This window comes from Sparus aurata, chromosome 21 (genome assembly GCF_900880675.1).
Source record: "Sparus aurata chromosome 21, fSpaAur1.1, whole genome shotgun sequence".
NCBI lineage: Eukaryota > Metazoa > Chordata > Actinopteri > Spariformes > Sparidae > Sparus > Sparus aurata.
The window spans coordinates 30,108,117-30,126,328 of NC_044207.1; the positions used below are offsets into that span (position 1 = coordinate 30,108,117).

General features: G+C 42.7%; 2 protein-coding genes and 1 long non-coding RNA gene across 3 annotated transcripts; all 3 read right to left on the reverse strand.

Annotated features, from left to right (window-relative positions):
• Window positions 1–37: 37 nt before the first annotated feature.
• Window positions 38–17,732, reverse strand: LOC115573044 (uncharacterized). The gene is made up of 3 exons (XR_003982206.1): window positions 17,719–17,732; window positions 17,168–17,254; window positions 38–75 (listed from the first exon to the last, which is right to left on the reverse strand). It is a non-coding gene; the product is annotated as an uncharacterized LOC115573044 (long non-coding RNA).
• Window positions 6,286–8,243, reverse strand: LOC115573040 (tripartite motif-containing protein 16-like). The gene has a single exon (XM_030403647.1). The coding sequence runs from the start codon at window positions 8,196–8,198 to the stop codon at window positions 6,537–6,539; it is 1,662 nt and encodes a 553-aa protein (XP_030259507.1). The 5' UTR covers window positions 8,199–8,243; the 3' UTR covers window positions 6,286–6,536.
• Window positions 13,725–15,954, reverse strand: LOC115573037 (tripartite motif-containing protein 16-like). The gene is made up of 2 exons (XM_030403642.1): window positions 14,279–15,954; window positions 13,725–14,203 (listed from the first exon to the last, which is right to left on the reverse strand). Exons 1-2 carry the CDS (start codon window positions 15,684–15,686, stop codon window positions 14,016–14,018), a joined length of 1,596 nt encoding a protein of 531 aa, XP_030259502.1. The 5' UTR covers window positions 15,687–15,954; the 3' UTR covers window positions 13,725–14,015.
• Window positions 17,733–18,212: the final 480 nt, after the last annotated feature.

Here is an 18,212-nt window from a genome sequence, read left to right on the forward strand (position 1 = left end):
TGATGAGATTATAGACAGATTGTAAACATCCGTGTCTTTTGACCTTCTGAAGGAGAAGCCCCTCCTCCTCAGAACCTCCTCAGAACCTCCTCAGCCAGTCGGTCCAACACCGAACAGACGTATTCACCTGAACCGGATTTCAGTTTGGAGGGCGGGAAGTCCACTTTAACACCCTGACAGACACATCGAGGAGTCAAATAAATCCCCTGTACTCTCAAATCTCTGACTCACAATGAGGAGCCTGAGGTCAGAATCAGAAGCACTTTATATTTCATTCAACTGTTTTATTCACTAATCATCTGCCAAGTTACAGAGCACCTGAACGCTTCATGGAGGATAAATGTGAGACAGACTTCTGAACATGTGAAGGAGATTTTATTCTGAGCTACAAGAAGAAGAAGCTGAATTATGTGAGTGAAAAGTGAAAACCAAGTGTAAGCTGTTAGAGGAAGAGTCTGACTTTAGCTCTGTGTTATATATGTGATCACCACATCTGCAGGTTTTCTACATATGAAGACTTCTGAAAGCACTTTTGTGTCAGTCGGAACCTGCGTACCGATCACAGGATCACAACAGAAGTTAGTTGATTTGTAACTGAAAAAAGTAACTTCAGATTTAAAACACAACACGACCTATACAGCAAGACTTTAACTGCAGACGCTCTGAGTCACAACACACACAAGTGCAGGTAAAATGTCTATTAAGAAAGACCTGAGCTCCACCAGGATGTTGGACACGGTGGCGTTGGGCTCATCGTACTCCTGAGACAGGAAGATTGTCATTCCTCTCATTTCTGCAATGAGTGGTGGTTTTGTGCCGTGTTTCTTAGGGGACACCTTTGGATAATTAAAGGATAACAGGTGAGGAAAAGTCAGGTGTCACCGCTCGCCTCATGTTCCTCTGCAGAGGCTAAAAGGGTCCTGGGCTGATGTATATATACTCCATTTCTAATCCTCATCGCTGCATATTTTAAGGAACATTTAACCAGAAAATAAAAGAAGATGTCTGTCATCATCTCCTCCCTCCACACTGATGGAAAGTCAGTTGAAGTTTGAAAGTCCACAAAACATTTCTGGAGCTTCACATCAACACAGCGTCGCAGCGTTCTGCTGAACAACTGAAGTAACAGTGAGAAAGATCTTCATCGACTGATTTTATTCCTGCATGAACAAACTGAATGATCAAACTCTCTGTTTTCATGACTGAATAAACTCAAGCATTTTCCTAATGAGCTGAATTAGCTGGAGACTAAAAAAATGAAGAAAAACATAATGTGGCTCCAAACTGACTTTAAAAGACGTTATTTACTCATTCATCACACTCCAGACAAATGCTTTTTTACTTAGCAACAAAAATTAAGATTTCAGCTTTAAAAGAGTGTAAATAAAACACTTTTAAATCATTTTGAAGCCTGTTTAATAAATCCTCTGCACTGTAAAAAAGCAACAAGTGACAGAAAACTCATCCAGACAGAGATTTGGAAAGCCGGCACCAAAGCTGGTGTCTCCTTCTTAATAGCAGAGTAAATAAATACAGTTTAGTAGAGTAAATAAATGACTGTTGTTGGAGATTTGTTTCCTCACGTGATCACAGAGAAACATTTGATTTCCATCTTCACCTTAAAATTAGTGATGCACCGATCGATCGACAACCGATCGCAATCGGCAGATAATGCCCCTATCGGTTTTGATCGGAGTTCTCAAAATAGATCACATCAGGCTGATCAGATGACGTTTAAGTATAAAGACAGTGCATTAACTGCATGCAGGGAGGGAATTTCATGGCCGCTGTTGCCCCGCACTTTGGCCTTGATGCCCCGTGAAAAAAAACTGATCGTACGGCCACAGTGGCCTCTGTGCCCCTGGCCCGGTCAGCGTAGCGGGCTTGCCCTGAATTACAGCTACCTGAGTGCACAGTAGTCACTCACAGTAACTTCAGTGAGTCCGCGGTTCGTGCAGGTGGAGTCTCATCATCACGATGATCTCACGTGAAAGCCTCTCAAACAGCAGCAGCGTCTCAAAACAGAAGAACAAAACTTACAGCACAGCGAGCGAGCGCAGCCGGTTTGACATGATACGTAACTGACTTATGTGGTAGGATTTAGTCCGGTAAAGTTGGAAATATATTCACAGATTCGAACTTACCGGATCAATAACTCATAAGTGAAACCTTGTTAAAACACAAACGACGGCTCTTTCCTACCGTAGTACGATAGACAACGAGCTACAACCGTATGTTAATCAAAACGAGCGGCTGGACATTAACTCTGGTCTGTATGGTCAGCCAGCTGTGAGACGAGGGCGCAGGGACCGTCTACAAAGTGCAACACCGAAAAGAGAAACTACAAAAAATTCAATAACTTCACTATTATTCAGAGTGTAGTGTCACCAAAATCACTCCACACATCAGTGGTCTCCTGCTGGTTATTCTACATTTTTTTGTTTGGAAAAAATGTGCTTTGCCATTATTTTGGGGAATTTCTATTGGGAGAAATATTCAGTAACACTAATATTCAGTGTGGTGTCACAAAAATCACCTCACTCTAACCCTACTTAACAAAAACTACTTTCTAATGTAACTTTAACTTGATTTTGGTATAAAAAAATGTTTTAATACATAATCCATGTCTTATTATAAATTAGGATGTTATGGTATCAGTTTGAAAGGTAAATCAACACATTTTACTCAGTGGCCTTTGTGCCCTGTCATGTGGCCTTGGTGCCCCTGAAAAAAAAACTGAAGGCCAAATGGACTTGCCCAGGCATGGACCGGCCATCTGGCATACCGGGCAATGCCCGGTGGGCCGACGCACATTTATGGGCCGGGCTTTCATAATTTAATCCAAAAGTTTTATTATAAATCATTTTTATCGACCGCGATGGCCCATTGGTTGATTTTCTTGAAGGACATTGGGCTAATCCAATCTCACTCAGCCCTCCTTTTTTTTTTCTAAGTGCACAATTTAGAGGGGGTGGCCCATTGGTCCGTCTTCAATATAGACAGTGAACTGAGCCAATCAGGATATAGTACGAAGGCGGCCCCACCCCTCCCTGTGCTGTCTCCTGTAACTTCTGCTAGTTTCAAAGTGTTGAGCGCGAGGACTGACAACATGGAGCAACCAAAGACAAAGAAATTGGGTGCGGAGAAGTTGCGTGCTAAGAGAAGAATCTCACTGTAGATGCTGCAAAATGTACTAAAATCACAGTCATGTTGGCTGGAGGGGCTGCTGTAGTCTCCACGTCCTCTGAGACAGCAATGATCCAGTAACAGCAGGTTGAAGGTGAAGACAGCAGCAGCGGGCAGGAGAGGAGCAGCCAGAGATGCTGCTGACTGACAGGGACAGTGTAGTACAGCCGGTAAGCAGGTAATAACGTTAATACAGGGACTGTGAGGTGATGGAGGGAACGTTAGCTCTATTACATGAAGATCTCTCAACGGGTCGGGGGTCGCCGAGTTAACGGGGGGCGGCAGACAATTCATGCGGGTGTGTAGCGCTGTGTCGGGTTCGGACTGTAATTTTCAGGCCCGTTGAGAACTCTAATTACATGATAATGATGAGCAATGGCGATTGATCAGTATCGATATTAATTGGTGTTGCGTACTTCTCAGAATCTGGCAGCCACGGCACCTTATTCTGATAAAACAGCAAACGGTCAATGCTGAGAAGTGTCGGATGAGCATTAAGTGTCTATTTTAGGCTCCATCATAGCATTTTAGATATTTAGGTTAAAGGTGTGTTGAAAGGCTGCATAGTCATTTGAATGTGTAGCAACCCTCTATGCTGTGGTTAAACATGTTTTAAAAAACAGATTTTAAAACTGCTAAATGATTAGTAAAAGCTTTGCAATTTAAGCATTACTAAAGTAAGTGTAAAAAAAAAGTATAAAAGTATTATTAGCAAAAGGTTTGCCCACATTGAACAAGAGTAGATCTGTCAAATGCTTTTAAGACAAGTTGCTTTGCATGAGTTCATAAAGCAGCCCTGTTTTTAGCCTGATATAACAATTTTATAGCTTTTTAAAGGGAGCACCTTTTAACCTGAAGAATTATAATTGAGCTGCTATATCAGGGAAATTCAGAAAATACATATTAGAGATGATTTCAATAAAAAGGATAAAATGATCAATTGAACTACACAGAGCAGACAAAAGTGGTAGAGTTAACAATAGATGCTAAACTTCTGAGATCTAGGATGCCGATGATACATTATGCTTGAAATAGAATATACCTTTACTCAACTATGTGTTGAGTAAATGTTCTCATTTGCTTTCCACAATGGTTATTTGATAGACTTCTAAAGTAATAATAAACTGTAGATTTCTAATAAGCCTAAAGCAAAAAGTTATGGGGGTTTTTTCCGGTTGTGCTCCGCTAATTATGAGGGGCCGGTCTAAGCCAAAAATGCCAGGGCCGATTTTTTGTCCCAGTCCGGCCCTGGATTTGCCCCTAAAATGACAAAATTCCCTCCCTGACTGCATGCATTCCCACTAGTAATCTACACTTACTCTATGTAAGCTGAGTCCAAGTTGTCTCTAAGAGTCTCTATAGTGTGAAATATTGCACATTGCCTCAGCCTGCAATAAAACGGTGGTCAATTCATGATACTTTCTCATCTCCTAATTTTTATACTTAATAATACAATGTCAATGTTGTGTAAGAAGAATCATTAATTAAATATAAGAAAGTTACACAAGACAACAATATAGAAACATTTATGGATTTGATGCTGTGATCGGTGATCGGCAATATCGGGATCGGCAGATACTGCTTTCGGTGATCGGTGATCGGCCCCAAAAATCCTGATCGGTGCATCTCTACTTAAAATGATTCAAATGTGACTGTTAACCGTAAAGAAAAGTGAAGTTTGAACTGAAATCTTCAAACACAAAGTTGTCGACCTGAAGTTCAGCAGGTGGAAGTCTGTGTGAGCTGAACATTCAGACAGCGTCAGTGGACAGAGAGAGAGAAATAATCTGTTGTTTGGACATTAAAGCCTGTAAACGTCTCCTGAAAGACACCTGAAATAAAGATATGAGCCTGAAAATGAGCAGAATATGTCTCGTTTAACTAAAAGCTGCAGACAAAGTGAGCGGAGCTGCTTTAACCTCCACTACATCTCTGGTCAGCAGGATGATGGCGCCCTCTTGTGTCCTGCATCAGTTTTCACAGTTCACTTGTTAACCTGCTGTGATGTTCACTGCAGGAAGACATGTGGAAACTTCACTGAGCCTTTGGCAGCTTCAAACAACATCAGTAAAGACACATTTAAATATATGTAACATCACACTGTGTCACTTTGTTCACAGGAGTCACAGCCTGGAACACTGATGCTGCATTCAGGTCACACGAGAAAGATGGGAGAGAAGAGTTTCACCTTTACAGATGTTATTCAGATCAGCTCTCAGCTTTTAAATAATATCAAGGAATGTGACATTTGAGGGTTTTTAAGTTCTCTGACTTCAAGAATTATGATCCAACAACGTGGAAATACTTGTAACCACATGTGAAGCATAATTTATTCACTTGATGATTTTCTGATGGCTTCAGCTCTGAACATGAACTGTGAACTTTGTGGTGTTTCATGAGGAAAACTGCCTCAGTTATACTCTCATATTAGTGTCACATGTTCTCCATCAGCTCTGTGTGAGACCCTGGAATGAAGACGACAAGAAAAGACTTTGTTCATGTTGGTTTATTCATGATGTAAAGCTTCAGTTTGTTCACAAGTCCCATCAGTAAAGTCGTATTAATTCCTCACACGGGGCACCATAGCAAATGGTATTGAATCACACAGGGAACGATCATGAAGTACTCACAGAGCATTATAAGGTAGTTTTTGGTTAAATTTGACTTTCAATGAAAATTCATGATTATCAGGGATAATAATCAATTATGATGGATAAGAAGATCCAATTTACAGTAGATCAACTTGGGGCACTGCCCTTGAAGAAAGGAAAAGATAGCCAGTTCAATAATTCAGTCTCATAAAAAGTTATTCAACTGTTTCTAACTCTGATTAATAACTACAACCAAATGTATCATAACATGACTGGAACAACGACAGCTTTTGTTCTGCCAAACAAATAAATGTAAATGTGATTCTAGATGAATTTAAAACTGTACAGAGTGATGAGAACTAAATCTGTAGGATAAATGAAGCTCTGCTGCTTTCTCTCTTTAGACTCATGCAGTGGAAGAGAAACAACAACATGCAAACACATCAGTACAAATATTCAACACACATTTAGAGCACAGAGAAGTTTATATACAAATGTACATACAAATGTCAGTTCAGCTGAACAAAAGTCATCATGAGCAGTGAGAGCCTCCATGGTTAAACAGACACAGGAAGGAGCGCCACCTAAACACACTCAGACATTTACACAACAACAGATGACAATATGTCAAAGTACCGCCCACAACGTTTGATTGACAGGTGAAGACACGACACAACAATCAGCCACAAACATGAAGACAGAATAAGTTTAAGAGTTAAAACTCAGAATTTGACTCACTGTCCCTTAAATGACTTCTGTCTATTTGACTTTACTGAACTCAGCAGTGGTGTTAAAATAAAGATAAACTCCAGCATAGAGAGGCTGAGTGAATGTGGTCTGGACTCTGTGGAGGAGAGTCATGGTTTCAGAGACGCTGTAGAAGGACAGAATACCTGCACTGTGATCCAGGTACACTCCAACTCTGAAGGACCAAGGACCTGAGACGGGAGTTTTGACTTTGTTGTGATAAAAGTTGTGATTGACAGAATGTAATGACCAAGATTTGTCATTTCGTCCAAATTCACTCACATTCTCTGCTCTGCTGATATTCTTGTATGCGACTGCTACTTCAACTCCTCCTCTCCACTCCACCTCCCAGTAACAACGTCCAGTCAGACTCTCTCTACTCAGGACCTGATGATATTTAGTGAATCTATCTGGGTGACTAGAAAAAGACTGTTGTTGACTCATGTATGCTACTTTTCTGTTCCCCTCAGATAATAACAGCTGTGTGTGTGCTGTGTTTGGATCCAGTGTGATTTCACGTGAATATCTTAAGAATCCAGCTCTGGTCTCGGGCTCTGGTTGTGGGTTTGACAGTAAAACATCCACTTCAGTCACTGTCAGTGAGATGTTGGTCCATGTCTCTCTCAGGACGTCCTGTAGTTTGTCTCTGAGCTCTGACACAGCTGCTGTCACATCCTCAAAGTACTTGAGAGGACGGATCTTGATGCTGGATGAGTGTGTAGACTCACTGAGTGCTGACAGTGAGGGGTAGTTGTGTAGAAACTGGTTGTGATCCTCTGTGTGTGAGAGCTTCTTCAGCTCAGCGTCTTTCCTCTTCAGCTCAGTGATCTCCTGCTCCAGCTTCTCCTGAAGCTCTTTGACTCGACTCACTTCAGTTTCCTGCTGGGATCTGACCTGCTGCTTCACATCAGAGCGTCTTTCCTCCATGAGACGGATCAGCTGGGTGAAGATCTTCTCACTGTGCTCCACTGCTTTATCAGCACAGCCATTGATGGCCTCCACCTCCTGTTGAAGCACCTTCACATCTTCCTCTCTGTCCTGGATTCTCTGCTGGATGTTGTGTCGACTCCCCTCCAGCTCTCTCTGCCTCTCAGTCCTCTCTGCTGCAGCTGACACTGTGTCATGGCCTTTATGTTCGTCCACAGAGCAGAGATAACAGATACACTGCTGATCAGTACGGCAGAACATCTTCATCACCTCATCATGGCGAGAGCAGATGTTCTCCTGGAGCTTCTCTGACGGCTCCACCAGCTTGTGTTTTTCAAATGCAGGTGATTCATAATGAAGCTGAAGATGTTTCTCACAGTAAGAGATCATACAGACCAGACAGGACTTGACTGCTGTCAGTTTCCTCCCAGTGCAGACATCACAGGCCACATCTTCAGGTCCAGCATAGCAGAGATCAGCAGGAGCAGCTTGGAGTCCAGTCTTCTTCAGCTCCTCCACTAAATCTGCTAACATGGTGTTTTTCACCAGGACAGGTCTCGGTGTGAAGCTCTGCCTACACTGAGGGCAGCTGTGGGTTTTCTTCTCATCCTCTGTGTCCCAGTAGCTTTGAATACAGTTCATGCAGTAGCTGTGTCCACAGGGAATAGTCACCGGATCCTTCAGTAGATTCAAACAGACGGAACAGCAGAACTTTGCTCGGTCCAGCTGATTGTTTTGCTGCGCCATTTCACCTCCGAGTGTCAACGACTGTCTGAGATTCACTTCCTGATACCTGAAACTGGTCTGAGCTCTGATCTGAACAAGAGGTGTGTCTGCTGTGAATGGGGCTCGTCAGCTGTCTCACTTCATGGTTACACCCATTTTCAAAGTGCAGATCTGAAGGGGAGGGAACAAGGAAATATAGTGACAGAGTGGAGCTGCTGTGTTTGAGAGCAAGAAGAAGAGGGAGGGCTGATCCAGCTGTGCTTCATTCCAGGACGAGGAGCAACTCTGTGACTCTGGACTTTGTTCTGTTGTTCACAATGAAGCCTCAGTTAAAACCTGCTCCACATATAAGAACATTATTTTCTTTTCATCAATACTTTTTCATTGAGTTTTAACATAACAGATGTACATACATATGTTCGACAGTTCAGGAAAAAAACCTGAATGACACAGACATTAAGATAAATAGATAACAACAATAAAAAAATAAATAAACAAAAAAGAAAAAATAGGTATCTTAAGGCTTCTCTTCACATCATATTAGTTTTGACACAACTTCTCAATCGGTTTGTCATTTCCACCATGTTCAAGAACGGATAAGAAAGGATTCCAGGATTCAAAGCTCCTATAAGTACCTTTCACAAGTTTTCCATAGGCATATTTATTACCATTTCTTTCAACAAGTTACCCATACTTGGTGAATTTTTTTTTTTTCGATTGTAAAGCAATTTGACACTTTTCTTGTAATGGACACATGTCCATCCATCCATCCATCCATCGTCTGTAACCACTTTATCCCTTTATGGGGTCGCAGGGTTTTTGCTGGAGCCATATCCAAGCTGTCTCTGGGCGAGGGCAGAGTATGCCCTGGACAAGTCGCCAGCTCATCGCAGGGCCAGACACGTCTATAAATGTATATTTCTTACTCTTCAGTGGCATCTTTAGAGGATATTAGTGTAATATAAGATGCAGATAATGGCATTGTTACGCTTTGTTGGAGATAGTGAACCCAAATGCAGACAATGAGGCGGGGAGTAGAGTGCAAGGTAATTTATTTGACTTCACAATGTCTCACAGGTGAAGGTGCGGAGAGAGTCAGGCTGAGTCTCACCGCTGACTTCACCGAGTGGAACAGGTAAGCAGACTCCGGAGCAGGAGCAGAACTCCAAACCTCCTTGCAACATGTTATATGGGACGTGACCTTGCCCTCCTGGGCTGAGAGAAGACGGGGTTGATAGCTGTAAGCGTGTTGAACGAGGACATTCCTGTGGCTGAGCTGGTCAGTGAATTATGCAAGTACTCGACTCAAGGGAGGAAGGAGGACCAGGAATTGGGATTATGGGCCGTGATGCAGCGAAGGGCCCTGGTTGGCTCTCTCAGTCTGTCCATTTAACTACAGATGATAACCTAATGTGAGACTGCAGGTGGTGCCAAACACCTTATAAAAAGCCTGCCAGACATGAGATGTAAACTGGGGACCACAATCTGAAACAATGTCAGTGGGGAGACCATGGAGCCAGAAAACATGGAGGGTGAGCAGGTCAGCAGTTTAAAGAGGCGTATGGGAGCTTGACCAAGAGAATTCAATGGACCATCTTGGAGAAGTGATCCACAATGGTGAGAAAATGGTGTGTCCATTTGAGAGCGGAAGACCAGTGACAGAATCCACTGCTATATGGGACCAGGGACAACTAGGAACAGGCAGGGGTCTGAGGAGACCAGCGGGAGGACAATAAGATGATTTGCTCCATGTACACACAACAAAGGCCGCCACAAACTCACTCACGTCCCTCGATTGGCTAGGCCACCAGAAGTGCTGGCAAAGAAACTGTAACATCTGTTGGGTTCGTGGGTGGGAGGTGAACCTGGAAGGATCGCCCGACTGTGACCTGGGAATGGACTTCCTGGGCCTTCCGCCCAATGGTCTCAATCTCCCACAAAGCGGCTCCAATGATCCAGGGAAAAGGCACGATGGGATCGGGGTGAGCAGGGGGTGTGTCAGAGGAGAAGATTCAAGAGAGGGCATCTGGCTTTTAATTTCTGGAACCGAAACAGAATGAAAGGGTGTAGTCAAAATGGCAAGGTTCTTGTGGTCCGTCCAAATGAGGAACGGCTCCAGGGTCCCCTCCAGCCAGTGTCGCCACTCCTGGAAAGCAAAGACCGCTGCCAGAAGCTCACGATTTCCTATGTCGTAGTTTCTCTACGTTGGGGAGAGACATCGGGAGAAAAACGCACAGGGATGAAGCCTGTGCAAAGTAGCGTTGTGCTGGCAGAGAATGGCCCCACGTCTGAGTCTGAGGCGTCCACCTCCACCACAAACTGATGAGCCGGGTCAGGATGCTCCCCGATGCGGACATGGTGGTAGGCGTTCTGAAGGTCCAGTTTTGTTCAAATGCGGGCGTGACACAAAGGCTAGTAGGATGGTTCGATCAGAGGTAGTAGGTATTAATTTTTCAATGTTACATCATTTAGGACTCGGTAATCACTACAGGGTCCCATCCTTCTAACCCACGAAGAAGAAGCCAGCCCTGAGGGGAGACGAGGAGGACCTGATTAAGCCAGAGGCATGGGAGTTGTTGATGTACTCCTCCATCGACTCTCTCTCAGGGCGTGACAGGTTGTAAAGGCGATGGGCATGGCATAGACGGGGCTCGTTTTTTCAGAACACTGTGGCTAGATCATGGTATGCAACTGGCACTGGAATCAAATCTGGGGATGTAGGAGGGATGGAAGCTGATACCTTGACTGATGTAGCAGCAGAATGAAACAGTGGGAGTGGCAAAAAGTGCTCAACTTTGAAGCAATCTTTCACTGCTTCCTTCTCTAATATTGATAAAGAAGGCATGTGTGGACCACTTTCACAAAGGACAAGAGTTTACTGGATGAATAAAGATCTGCTAAAGTTTTAATCCCTTTATCTGCCCATACTTTAAAGCCTGCCTCGGAGTTTAGGGCATCTGTTGTTCCATACGAAATCAGTAAATAGTTTATAGTTAGTTTATAGTTTATAAGTCTTAGAAAAAAGTGTTTTGGAGGTACCAAGGGGATATTTTGAAACAGGTCTAACAGCTTGGACAGAATATTCATTTTCAAAATATTTATGGGACCAATTAAGGATATGGATAAAGATGTCCATCTTTCAAAAGAGTCAGAAATATTTTCCAAAATAGGGTTGTAATTTAATGAAACAATATTCTCAAGTGTTGGTACAATCTTTATGACCAGATATCTGAAGCCTTCAGTTGTATTAAAAATGGATGCACCATTGTTGGATTGTTGTCCATCTCTCTCATTCAGTGACATAATCATGCTTTTACAATTGTTTATCTTGTACCCAGAGATCTTCCCCAAATCACTAATAAGCTCTACTAAAGCATTGCATGAATAGCTTATGATATTTCCTTCCATGTTAACTCTTCTTCTAGATGAATCTTATCTTCTTCTGAAATCTGTGGTGAATTAAGATTATCTCAGAACTGCGTCTGGAATTCCAAGTTAGGAGAGCACTCTGAACTACATAGCTTTTCATGATAATCTCTACATGCTTCATTAATCTTCACTCAATTGTTTATGTTTCCTGATGGGCCTTCAATTGTGGTAATAGTTCACTCAGTTTGTTTTTGTTTGATCTGCCATGCAAGTAGTCTTCTTGCTTCATCAGCACTATTTCAGTACTTTAGCTGCTCTACTTGCTGACATTTCATAGAACGGGCCCTTAGTAGCAGTTTATTATGATCATCTGTATTATCAGTTGTTTTCTGATATATATCTTTTTCTCATTGGGTAATCTGTCAAACTGTTTTATCTCGTGTCTAGATTGTTTGGCTTTTGAACTGCAAAATGAGAATTTGACCCTTAATATATACTATGATTGCTTCCCATCTCATACGTGCTGAGGTTTCACATGTGTTAGTTTGAAAGTATAGCTCTATTTGTTTACCTACAATTTCTATGAATAATGGGTCCTGAAACCATCCTGTTTGAAGGCAGCATTTAGTGTGGGTAGCACACCATTTTATTATTGATATATATTAATGAAACTGCTGCATGGTCAGAGATAACTACACTATGGTACTGACAGTCTTTAATCCCATGAAGTAATCGTGCAGATATTAAAAAGTAATCAATTTGTGAGTATGTTTGGTGATTACCAGAGTACCATGAGTAAGATATTGTGCTAGGATCAAGATGTCTCCAAATATCCAACCGATTTAAATCTTACATGAACCGTTGGATCACTTTTCTTGATTTGGCCTTTGTATTGTCAATGTCTGTTGAACGATCTTTCACTGGGTCCGAAGTGCAATTCATATTACCTGCTATAAAGTATTGCCCTGACATGTTAGAGATTAAGAGAAATAAATCATTGTTAAAATAGTAACTATCATCGTTAGGACCAGATACATGATTACATTTTTTTTTAAATTTAATAACATATCTGTGACAAGTAATATACAGATTCCCCGACAATTCCGATGAAATCTCTTCTTTTGATTTCAAAGACACTTAAAATAAAAATATGAGCCTGAAAATGAGCACAATATGTCTCCTTTAACTAAAAGCTGCAGACAAAGTGAGCGGAGCTGCTTTAACCTCCACTACATCTCTGGTCAGCAGGATGACGGCGCCCTCTTGTGTCCTGCATCAGTTTTCACAGTTCACTTGTTAACCTGCTGTGATGTTCACTGCAGGAAGACATGTGGAAACTTCACTGAGCCTTTGGCAGCTTCAAACAACATCAGTAAAGACACATTTAAATATATGGAACATCACACTGTGTCACTTTGTTCACAGGAGTCACAGCCTGGAACACTGATGCTGCATTCAGGTCACACGGGAAAGATGGTAGAGAAGAGTTTCACCTTTACAGATATTATTCACATCAGCTCTCAGCTTGTAAATAGTATTTAGGAATGTGACATTTGAGGGTTTTTAAGTTTTCTGACTTCTAGAATTATGATTCAACAACATGGAAATACTTGTAACCACATGTGAAGAATAATTTATTCATTTGATGATTTTCTGACGGCTTCAGCTCTGAACATGAACTGTGAACTTTGTGGTGTTTCAGGAGGAAAACTGCCTCAGTTATACTCTCATATTAGTGTCACATGTTCTCCATCAGCTCTGTGTGAGACCCTGGAATGAAGACGACAAGAAAAGACTTTGTTCATGTTGGTTTATTCATGATGTAAAGCTTCAGTTTGTTCACACGTCCCATCAGTAAAGTGTGTTCAATGACTCTTGTTCAATGATTTCACTTCATCCACACAATCAGTTTGTTTGAATCTCAGCTACATACAAGAACATAATAAATGATCTTCCTCACATATTATTGAATTTGTGTGACGATCGGAATAACGACAGCTTTTGTTCTGACAAACAAATAAATGTAAATGTGATTCTAGATGAATTTAAAACTGTACAGAGTGATGAGAACTAAATCTGTAGGATAAAAGAAAGCTCTGCTGCTTTCTCTCTTTAGACTCATGCAGTGGAAGAGAAACAACAACATGCAAACACATCAGTACAAATATTCAACACACATTTAGAGCACAGAGAAGTTTATATCTTCATGCAGACAAATGTCCGTTCAGCTGAACTAAAGTCATCATGAGCAGTGAGAGCCTCCATGGTTAAACAGACAGAGGAAGGAGCGCCACCTAAACACACTCAGACATTTACACAACAACAGATGACAAGATGTCAAAGTACCGCCCACAATGTTTGATTGACAGGTGAAGACACGACACAACAATCAGCCACAAACTTGAAGACAGAATAAGTTTAAGAGTTAAAACTCAGAATTTAACTCACTGACCCTTAAACGACTTCTGTCTATTTGAATTTACTGAACTCAGCAGTGGTGTCAATGTAAGAAACATTAATTCCAGCATAGAGAGGCTGAGTGAATGTGGTCTGGACTCTGTGGAGGAGAGTCATGGTTTCAGAGACGCTGTAGAAGGACAGAATACCTGCACTGTGATCCAGGTACACTCCAACTCTGGAGGACCGAGGACCTGAGACGGGAGTTTGGACGTTGTTGTACCAAAACTTATAACTGTCACTGACGCATCTTAATGACCAAGATTTGTCATTTTGTCCAAATCGATTCACACTCTCTGCTCTGCTGATATTCTTGTATGCGACTGCTACATGAACTCTTCCTCTCCACTCCACCTCCCAGTAACAACGTCCAGTCAGACTCTCTCTACTCAGGACCTGAGACCTGTTGGTGAATCTGTCTGCGTGACTAGAATAAGACTGTTGTTCAGTCATGAATGTTACTTTTCTGTTCCCCTCAGATAATAACAGCTGTCTGTATGCTGTGTTTGGATCCAGTGTGATTTCATGTGAATATCTTAAGAATCCAGCTCTGGTCTCGGGCTCTGGTTGTGGTTCTGACAGTAAAACATCCACTTGAGTCACTGTCAGTGAGATGTTGGTCCATGTCTCTCTCAGGACGTCCTGTAGTTTGTCTCTGAGCTCTGACACAGCTGCTGTCACATCCTCAAAGTACTTGAGAGGACGGATATTGATGCTGGATGAGTGTGTAGACTCACTGAGTGCTGACAGTGAGGGGTAGTTGTGTAGAAACTGGTTTTGATCCTCTGTGTGTGAGAGCTTCTTCAGCTCAGCGTCTTTCCTCTTCAGCTCAGTGATCTCCTGCTCCAGCTTCTCCTGAAGCTCTTTGACTCGACTCACTTCAGTTTCCTGCTGGGATCTGACCTGCTGCTTCACATCAGAGCGTCTTTCCTCCATGAGACGGATCAGCTGGGTGAAGATCTTCTCACTGTGCTCCACTGCTTTATCAGCAGAGCCATTGATGGCCTCCACCTCCTGTTGAAGCAGCTTCACATCTTCCTCTCTGTCCTGGATTCTCTGCTGGATGTTGTGTCGACTCCCCTCCAGCTCTCTCTGCCTCTCAGTCCTCTCTGCTGCAGCTGACACTGTGTCGTGGCCTTTATGTTCGTCCACAGAGCAGAGATAACAGATACACTGCTGATCAGTACGACAGAACATCTTCATCACCTCATCGTGACGAGAGCAGATGTTCTCCTGGAGCTTCTCTGACGGCTCCACCAGCTTGTGTTTCTTGAATTGAGTCACAACATAATGACGTTGAAGATGTTTCTCACAATAAGAAACCAAACAAACCAGACAGGACTTGACAGCTCTCAGTTTCCTCCCAGTGCAGACATCACAGGCCACATCTTCAGGTCCAGCATAGCAGAGATCAGCAGGAGCAGCTTGGAGTCCAGTCTTCTTCAGCTCCTCCACTAAATCTGCTAACATGGTGTTTTTCACCAGGACAGGCCTCGGTGTGAAGCTCTGCCTACACTGAGGGCAGCTGTGGGTTTTCTTCTCATCCTCTGTGTCCCAGTAGCTTTGAATACAGTTCATGCAGTAGCTGTGTCCACAGGGAATAGCCACCGGATCCTTCAGTAGATCCAAACAGACGGAACAGCCGAACTTTTCTCGGTCCAGCTGATTGTTTTGCTGCGCCATTTCACCTCCGAGTGTCAACGACTGTCTGTGATTCACTTCCTGACAACTGAAACTGGTCTGAGCTCTGATCTGAACAACACGTGTTTCTGCAGTGAACGGGGCTCGTCAGCTCTCTCACTTCCTGGTTACACCCATTTTCAAAGTGCAGATCTGAAGGGGAGGGAACAAGGAAATATAGTGACAGAGTGGAGCTGCTGTGTTTGAGAGCAGGAAGAAGAGGGAGGGCTGATCCAGCTGTGCTTCATTCCAGGACGAGCAGCAGCTCTGTGACTCTGGACTTTGTTCTGTAGTTTACAATGAAGCCTCAGTTGAAACCTGCTCCACATTTGAGAACATCAAAGTCTTTAGTTGTAAAATATTTCTGGGCTCCTCAGGCTTTGCTGACGGCTCCATAGTTCTCTAACTCTTCCTCAGATTCTGTCCAGTTTTATTTTCCTGCTCATAAAAACAGTCGACCTTCAGCAGGGAGTTATCAAACCAGCCTGTCATCAAACACTCAAGTCTCTGGAATATAATGTTCTCACGTTTAATGATTAACATTTGACCTGTATTCATTCTGTCATTTAAACATGAACAAGTTCAGGAGTTTCTCTGCTGCTGACATCTAGTGGCCATTTTTCTCAGAGCAAATGTTTACAGAACAAATTCAACTTCAACAAAGACAGAATTTATTGTTGGAATAAAAATGTGTTGTATGTTCATAGTCAGAAAGAAGGACACCAAATACTCTAAATAAAAAATGTAGCTGAGGCCTGAGCGCTGCGGTACTCCTGGATCAGACGCTCCAGCTGGCTGTTGATGTATTTCTCTCTGCTGCTCACCTTCTCAAAAGTCTTACTGATGTCCTCCTGCAGTTTGTCCAGGTAACTCTGCAGAGACAGGAGAGGACACACAGCTGGATATTATTAAAGGATGTTATCAGTGTCTTTCCAGAAGTGTTGAGTAACTAAAGCTGTCAGAAAAGCGGAGCGTTGTAAAATATTTGTCTCTGTGATGTCGAGGAGAACTGAAAAAGGAAACACTCAGCTAACGTGGGATCATTTTTCTTCTCTTCAACTTTTTCAGTAGCTAAATAAATTATTGTTTCTCACAGGAACGATGCAAAATCAGGCTCAAAGCAGGAAGCACGTGTACAATGACAACAGTAATACTTGGAGCTGACAAGAAGTTCTGCCAATACCAATAAACAGCAGCAGGGGGAGCCACACACACACACACACACACACACACACACACACACACACACACAGTTTAACACTCATCACTGCTCTCAGTATTGAACCAGGTCAGTGAACGCACCTTTGCCTCTTTGAGCGAGGACTTGAACGTGTCTTGGTGTTGATGCATCTGGTCCACGTGGATCCTCCAGTCCTGCAGAGCCACACACAGACCCGAGACCAGTCAAAGAGCAACACAACAGAGAGCATGCTGGGAAACTACCGGAAGAGCAACAGTAGGGAGGGTGAGAACCTCCTCAGAACCTCCTCAGCCAGTCGGTCCAACACCAAACAGACGTATTCACCTGAACCAGATTTCAGTTTGGAGGACGGGAAGTCCACTTTAACACCCTGACAGACACATCGAGGAGTCAAATAAATCCCCTGTACTCTCAAATCTCTGACTCACAATGAGGAGCCTGAGGTCAGAATCAGAAGCACTTTATATTTCATTCAAGTGTTTTATTCACTAATCATCTGCCAAGTTACAGAGCGCCTGAACGCTTCATGGAGGATAAATGTGAGACAGACTTCTGAACATGTTAAGAAGCTGTTAGAGGAAGAGTCTGACTTTAGCTCTGTGTTATATATGTGATCACCACATCTGCAGGTTTTCTACATATGATGACTTCTGAAAGCACTTTTGTGTCAGTCGGAACCTGCGTACCGATCACAGGATCACAACAGAAGTTAGTTGATTTGTAACTGAAAAAAATAACTTCAGATTTTAAACACAACACGATCTATACAGCAAGACTTTAACTGCAGACGCTCTGAGTCACAACACACACAAGTGCAGGTAAAATGTCTCTTACGAAAGACCTGAGCTCCACCAGGATGTTGGACACAGCATTGGATAATTAAAGGATAACAGGTGAGGAAGAGTCAGGAGTCACCGCTCGCCTCATGTTCCTCTGCAGAGGTCGCTAAAAGGGTCCTGGGCTGATGTAGATATACTCCATTTCTAATCCTCATCACTGCATGTTTTAAGGAACATTTAACCAGAAAATAGAAGAAGAGGTCTGTCATCATCTCCTCCCTCCACACTGATGGAAAGTCAGGTGAAGTTTGAAAGTCCACAAAACATTTCTGGAGCTTCACAACAACACAGCGTCGCAGCGTTCTGCTGAACAACTGAAGTAACAGTGAGAAAGATCTTCATCGACTGATTTTATTCCTGCATGAACAAACTGAATGATCAAACTCTCTGTTTTCATGACTGAATAAACTCAAGCATTTTCCTAATGAGCTGAATTAGCTGGAGACTAAAAAAATGAAGAAAAACATGATGTGGCTCCAAACTGACTTT